The 7,500-nt window shown below is 40.9% G+C and overlaps 1 protein-coding gene across 1 annotated transcript in view; it reads right to left on the bottom strand.

Annotated features, from left to right (window-relative positions):
* The window catches only part of LOC138016586 (uncharacterized), a 22,200-nt gene extending 19,829 nt beyond the window's left edge, over positions 1-2,371 (bottom strand). Inside the window, exons 1-2 of the mRNA XM_068863757.1 lie at positions 2,155-2,371; positions 547-635 (exon numbers count right to left, since the gene is read on the bottom strand). Coding sequence (XP_068719858.1) covers positions 547-635; positions 2,155-2,242 — 177 coding nt within the window. The 5' untranslated portion in view covers positions 2,243-2,371. The remainder of the gene's footprint in view (positions 1-546; positions 636-2,154) is intronic.
* Between the last annotated feature and the right edge of the window lie 5,129 nt (positions 2,372-7,500).

Here is a 7,500-nt window from a genome sequence, read left to right as displayed (position 1 = left end):
CCTTCAAACACAAAACAATCACAAAATCAATGAAGCGTTTATTTTCACAAACTTGGAGGAAATAAAGATACGATCACCTAAACTGACTCCAAACAGTAATCGCGCAATTTTAGCGATCACAACACATGTACAACTGAGTCTACAAAACAGAACCCTGATCTCATAGATCGTAAAACTGATCATTGCTATAACGAACGTAGAAGCAGAGGACTCGTATAATCGTTCTGTGAAAAGTGCAAGAACAATCGAGAATGACGTTGGATAAAAATCCGTTGTCTTGTTGAAACGTAGAGATGCCCATAAAAGAGCGAACACTCACGCGGGCAGGTAGTAATTAACTCCATGGAGTTTTGAATGAAATGTTTATTTAAATCTACGAGTCCACTGCTTCTACGTTAGTTTAGGAATGATCAGTTTCAGGATATAGTTGATCAGAGTTCTGTTTTGTAGACTCAGTTGTGGTCGCTAAATCTTCGCGATTACTGTTTGGAGTCAGTGTAACGTAGGTTCTCTTTAAATTCATTAGCACAAAGAAAAATAACTTACACTTTTAATGGAGCGCCTCATTACATGGTGCAATGCTGCAGGATGACCATTCTCGCAGTCGTCTTGGGATTCACTGAAACAGGCTGCGTCTGAGCAAGAAACGAGATGAAAGAATATTGCAATTGTGTAGATACCGATCCAAAACCCCTTCTTGAGTTTTCTCCATGCTTATTTGCGAAGTCTCATTCATCAATATCAGTGTAACTCGAGCGAAATCTCTTTGGATCTACGCCTTAAAGTTCGTAATTGGTATTTTTGTTGCTGTTGTTGTTGTTGTCGTCATCATCATTATTATCGAGCGAGATATCACACCGATCAATTAAGGTCAGTGGAGAGGTTTATTAATATTTGTCCTTTTTCCCTACAAACTCTTCTTCTTTGGCCATCGTCGCTCGAAAAAAAAACCACAAACAGGCCCCTTACTGTTTAGTATAAGTAGTTTTCAAACATTGTAACGGTTACTTTGAAAATGTATGTTGCCAGGAGTCTGATGTTGTCTAGCATACAAAACGTCAAGTCTTTATAAAATGAGTTGGCTTACCGTGTTTATCGCCGCTGTTATTGTTATTGTTATTGTTATTGTTATTGTTAATTTACCTGTGTTTTCTTCGTTTGCGTGACTACACTGAAAGCAACGAAATACAGCGCGAGGCAACACAGTTTGGCCATCGACAATTTATTGGTCTGCTCGTAAAATTCAATCTGATTCTGCAATAGCAAAACTATTCGTCGGACAGCCAAAACACTTAGCATTGTCGTAATATACGCTTTTTAGTCAAATTCTTCACACGTATTTTAACTATTCAAAGACTAGGAGCACATATTAAATTCGCCGAACGACGACAACATATCATTCCAAATTTAATATCTTAGTTCGCTTCACTGTTAGGTTGTTATTTGACACCTGCACGACATAGCTGTTAGATCCGAAAAATGTGCAAGGAAGCATTAACTAGCATGAACTAGTTGACGTCTCTACATATGCCGTATTATGTATTATGTGAATTTGTTTCTTGGCTATACTTAAATTTGACTTCCTTTTCGTTTGAAAATACAAAATATTGAAAAATGAATTCGAAACACCATTACATCAAAAGAAAAAAACTTATTTGATTCACCAATAATAAATCAGTATAAAATAGGAACCATGATTGAGTGGCTACGGGATATATTGTTGTCAGGACTGAAGAGTTTTTACACCGAAGTGTGATTAATCGTTCTACAAAAATCGTGAAAGGGATGTCCAAATCTTGACGAATGGACAAGAACATCTCGGTTTGTAGTGAACATAATTGAAATACAAAACCACTTGTATTGACAAAAAGATACCTCTAAAATATTTTAGGAGTGCGATAACCATCTCTTTTCTTTGCTTCAGGCAAGAACGAACCACGCAATGGCGTGCCATGTAAGGTTTAACTTTGCAAAACCTTTTTGTTTAACATAGTTAGAAGATCCTACTGGTATCATTGCAGTTCTTTCACCATGTCGCTGTTTCACTGAAACTCAGGATCTTTTCGAGGATACGTGGATTTGAACTTCTGGTGATCGCGTTGTTCGAAAATGTTCCCAATGTAATAAAAATGAAAGCGATGTCTTTATACTTACCGGCCATAGGCTTAGCAGCGGCGAGAAGAATCGCAAAGCAACATACGAGAAAATTAACTCCTCGAATGGAAATTTTGAAGCTGATCATCTCATTTACGGAGGCGAATCGTCTTTTCTTTTTTTTTTTTTTTACCGCGAAAGAAGCTTCCACAGTAACCTTTCACTCTTTCACCTGTCGTCGATCAGTTCCAGCTTTCAGGCAACTCCGCTTGAAAAGACGTTCAAGTCTTGAGTTTACGAGAACAGCTGTATCTCCTATTGGACGAGGGTGACAGTTCATAATGGCTTAAAATTTGAATTTCAAAGTATAGTCAACATGCGAATGCAAATTTCCCTTTTGAGTCATCGATCAGCAAACCAACACCAAATTAAATACGAAAATCCTCACTAATCTTGGTGCAAATTCCTTTTCAAAGGCTAAAATTCTTTTTTATTCAAATAGCAGTTATCATTAAAATTCAATGTAGCGGAACTACGAAGGAAAGATCAAAACAAAACCACAGGGTGTACTTCGAGAAAATTTTATCGACAATTGTAAAACATTGGTCAACATTGGTATCTAAGAAACCGCCATCGTTCAAACAATAAGAAAAAAACACCAATTATCTGGGGTAAAGCAGAAAATCCATCCCGCTTTGTAGTCTGACGCATTTAAAGATCTTTGGGTGCTATAATTTCATCCAAAACTAAAAAAGAATAAATGATGATGTTGTAGCCACTATTTTTTCATTGATTATGCGATTCAAAGACTTCACTATCCGTCGCGTGTGTCAGAGAGTTAACCAGTAATATCAAAAAAGCCAATATACGTCAATTCTTTTTTTGTCATTTTTTTCCTTTGAATTGTTTATTCAAGTCAGCTTTGTAGTCCACTTAAATAAATGAAGTCTCCAGAAGTAAAGGCAGGGAAAGAAGGGATAGTGCATTACTGAATGGTAAACTCGTTTTCATCTTTTAACAGGGGCACCCAACGAATCTGTTCCTCACATTATCTGTTCCCCAGAGGAATCTTGCTGGCTGGCAATAATACAGGTGTTTCGATGAGCTGGCTAGGAAATTTATTATTGATAGAGGTCTTTCCTGGGAATTACTGACTTTTTCTAGCATTTCAACCCGAGCTGGCTGTAGAAACTTTGAAGACATGCACCCTCTCCCAGAGAGTAGTCACAGGCATACGACGGCTGGTCAGAGAGATTGCGCTTGCGGAAAAAATCTGTTTTGTCCCGGTTTTGTCGCTTTTGTTAGGTCGTTTTGGATCGAGGTATTTGAAAGTGAGCAGAATTCCTGGCTGGGAATTCGAAATAAATTTGATCAGCTGGCTGGGAAACCAACCAATTTTATCTAGCTGGCTGGGAAATTTCTTCTGTGTCTTGCTGGGAAAAAGGAACAGATAACATGGATAATGTTTTCCCCAGCAACACTGAAAAACAGCTGAAAATGCCTTGATAACATTTATTTTCATTAACTGGGGTATAATAATACATTTTACAACAAGTTGGTCGTTGGGTGCCCCTGTCTTAAGGCTGGTGGGTCTTCACCAGCGATGGAATCGGAGTGGAATCGTAAGCGGAGTCATAACAACGTATGAACTAGTGAAAACTGTCTTCTCATTCCGCTTATTATTCCGTGGCTTACGAATCCAGTGAAAATTAGATCGAGTCGGAAGCAGAAGTGGACGAACAAGACTTACAGCCTCCACAACCTTCTCGTCCACGCCCGTTATGTTTGTTTATGGCGGCAGAAAGTCATCGAAGAGCCTGAGCTCGTATATTGTTATTGGCTCGTTCTTCCGCTTCTGCTTCTTGTATCGCAAGCGACGGCGTCGTTAGCGGAATCGGAAAAAAATGGAATCGTTCTGATTCTTCCGACTCTGATTCTGTCGACCTTATGATTCCACTTACGACTCAGATTTTTGGTTTTCACCAGGTCATAAACGCTCTTACGACTCCTCTTACGACTCCGACTCGATCCGATTCCGTCGCTAGTAAAAACCAGCCGTTACATACAATCCGAATTTAATTCAGTGTGGCTTGGTGTGAGTGCCAAGTGTATAAGTTAGAATTTTTTCGGCCGGGAAGTTTGGCTTTTACAACCTAACCAATTAATGAAGTAATGAATCTCTTGGGAGAAAACGTTACAACCAGTCGACTGAGGGCATGAAAATGGAGAGTAGAAATGCAAAGGGCGTCCAGAAGAATCAACACGAATGTTGGAGGGTAGCGCCACGAGATCTATGGTGTGAGGACCGAAAGTGTTGTCCACTAATTTCCACGCGGCGTTGCTGAGCAAACAATCGATGTCGGACAAAACGCGGGAAGGTGCCTCAGCGGGGTTATCCTTAGACGGTATATTAAACAAAGTCAACGATAGGTTCCTGGCCATGGTGAACTTTTTGAAAACACCTGAGATAAATAGGGATCTAGAGGCCTGCTTTTCCCGACCGGCGAGTAAAACCTTACTATCCACGAAGGCGTCGATCCTCGCGTTGTGGACATTTGAAAGTTAATCTTTCACTGTTTTCGGCAGCGCTTGAGCTTCTTTTGCCGTGATTGGAAGAGCCCGGAAAGTTTCGTCCCACAAAGAACAAATTTGGCTTGGAGGACCCGGAGATTCAAGAGAACCACACCCCACCCAGTAAGGGAGGCATCCGAAAATAGAATCAAGCGAAAGTGCCGCTCATTTCGCAGAGGGTGAAAACCTTCCCACAAATCCAGGGAGCGCCAGGGTAAAAGTTCTTCTTGACGCTCCGAACCTGAGTTGACGTATTCTTAGTGGCGTTAGCAATAGCGCGGTATGTGGCGTTAGAGAAAAGTTTTGCGGCAGGAACCAAAAGAGAAAATGAAGTTTTTTTTCCGCAAATTTCTGCAGATTCTTAAGCGACACTGACCTATGCGCCAGGATGTTATCCCGAAGACTTCCAAAATTGCTGCGCTTGTCTTCAGGTAGCATGAACGCTTGCTTAAGGGAGTCTGAAACGAAGCCAAGAAATCTTCTTAAGGCCAATGAAATAACCCAGGGACAAAAGAGCTTAACAAGCAATAAAGGCGGCCGCCTCTGCTGAGCTAAACCCCGAGAGGGTAACATGGAGGGGTTCACAATGGAGACGAAGTTGATCGTAGTGTCTATCATCTATATACTGCGAACAGGGGACACCATGAGAAAGAATGAAACTTGTGGCTGCCAAACGGTGATAAATATAAGCTCTGGCCTTCCAGCCAAAAGGCAGATTAGCGTGTACAAAATACCAACCTGCCCACTGAAGGCCAAAGAACTTCGAACTGGATTGGTCTGAAAATGCCCTTGTGAGACGTAGCGAGGAAGGACGGAGATATAATTAAAACGGGAGGGGCGGTCCTTGATCCATCGATCCAGAAAACGCTGGTCATGGCTCAATGGTAATTGGCATGACCAGGTTAGGGAGTTCGACCTCGCCTACATTACTTCATATAAGCCGTGAACTTAATCCTAATCCTAACCCTAACCTCAAGAAACGTCATTTGACTTGATTTGCGTTAATTGCTAATTTCAGTTTAAAGTGTCCCCAGTTAGAACCCAGTTGGAACGACTAGACATTTAAATGAAGTGTTTTTCCTTTCCTATCCCACCAGCCAAGCCGGACCAGGGACCATCCGAAGACGAGTTTTAGGGTTTTAGCTAAAACATACGTAAATCGCTCAAACAAGAAATCAGACGCCGACAGCTGTTTCGGGCTTGTCGATTGTTATTTAGTGTTAAATGTTTATTATTAAGCTTTTTTGATGTGGCTGATGATCTCTTATTGATCCAGTCTATTTGCAACTCTCTATCTGAAGGAGGAGGGTGGTACTGGCCATTCCATAGTTTCTCTCTAATGGCACTGGAATGAGGGTTGCCATTATATTTGGCTATTTGCCGCAATTGTTTGTGACGCAGCTTTTGCGCAATGCGATCTTATATGGGGCGCAGGGGTTGTGCAGTGGCGAGAGCACTCGCCTTCCTACCAACGTGGCCCAGGTTCGGTTCCCAGACTCGGCGTCAAGTTTGTTGGTTCCCTTCTCCTCTCTGCTCCGAGAGGATTTTCTCAGGGTACTACTCCGGTATTTCCATCTCCACAAAAACCAATATTTGATTTGATTTGAGTTAATTCCATTAGTGTCCCCAATAAGTGCTCTTGTACTAAATCCATTAACACTGAAATAAAGTTATTATTGTTATTGTTATTATTATTATTATTATTATTATTATTATTATTATTATTATTGCTCTTCCAAGAATGACTAGCGACACATGAGATAGGTGAAGTGTCACTGACGCTCATTGTGTTTCAGCTACCGCGCACTGACGAAGGCCAACAAGCCCGAAACAGCTGTCTGCGTCTGCTTATTGGTTTGAGAGCTGATCATGCTAGGATTGGCCGACGTAGTTCCATTTTGAAGAGAATGCCTTCGTGAACGTTGTTTGATCTGTCCTAACAGTGCTGTGTTTATGCTTATCTCTATCTGTGCTGAACCAATGTAATGCATAGATCGTTACACGGCATTGCAATCTTTAGTGTTTAATAAATGTTTTTTATAAGAAAAATTGTTTACCAGAAATTCTATTGACGGGTCTAGACGGCCAGTTCTGTCCAAACGAAAATTGTTGACCTCTTAATAGGCTTTTTTCGATACATTAAAATTCAGCTTGAAGGAGAGGTTTAGAGGACAAAGACAAAGGAAAGTGGATGATATGCTAATATCTTTCACATTCGTAGCAACTTGTTTCTATTGTTTGTGTCCTCGTTGCCTCACTATCAAGCTGAATATTGATATTTCGAAAATGGCCCATTAAAGAATTAAATTAAGATGGAAAAATTGCCACCTGCTTCCCGCCTGTGTTGTTATTGAAGGCGCGTAACAAGGAGTCAAGAACAGAAGCTTCCAGTGTTTAATTGTAAAACGTACAGTATGTACAATGCGATCGTCAGAGGTGATCTCCTCGTCTAATTAACAATTAGACCCGTAGCCCGCAAGGGCTACGTGTCAATAGCCCATGAGGCAAAGCCGAATGGGCTGTTGACCCGTGGCCCTTGAGGGCGAAGGGTCTAATTGTTTTAGTATCACCCAACTAGTCGGACAGAAAAGGCAATAGCAAAGTTAGCAAATGCAAGTTGAAGAAATATTTATTTGGGAATAAAACGAAAGAAAGCGTCACGCTTTTCGCTACTCGAGGACTATTACTGATAGTCCTCTGGTGGCGTAGCCAATCAAAATGCAGGATTTTCATTAGTCCACTAGTTAGGTGATACTAATATCCGATACACGTGTTATATAAAATACGAGCGAGGCCTCAAAGCTAACAGGGAATTGAAAGCTAATCCCACACCTG

Source organism: Montipora capricornis, chromosome 9, assembly GCF_036669925.1.
Source record: "Montipora capricornis isolate CH-2021 chromosome 9, ASM3666992v2, whole genome shotgun sequence".
Classification (NCBI taxonomy): domain Eukaryota; kingdom Metazoa; phylum Cnidaria; class Anthozoa; order Scleractinia; family Acroporidae; genus Montipora; species Montipora capricornis.
Note: the sequence above shows the minus strand (reverse complement) of the source record. Positions and strands in the feature narration are given on the sequence as shown.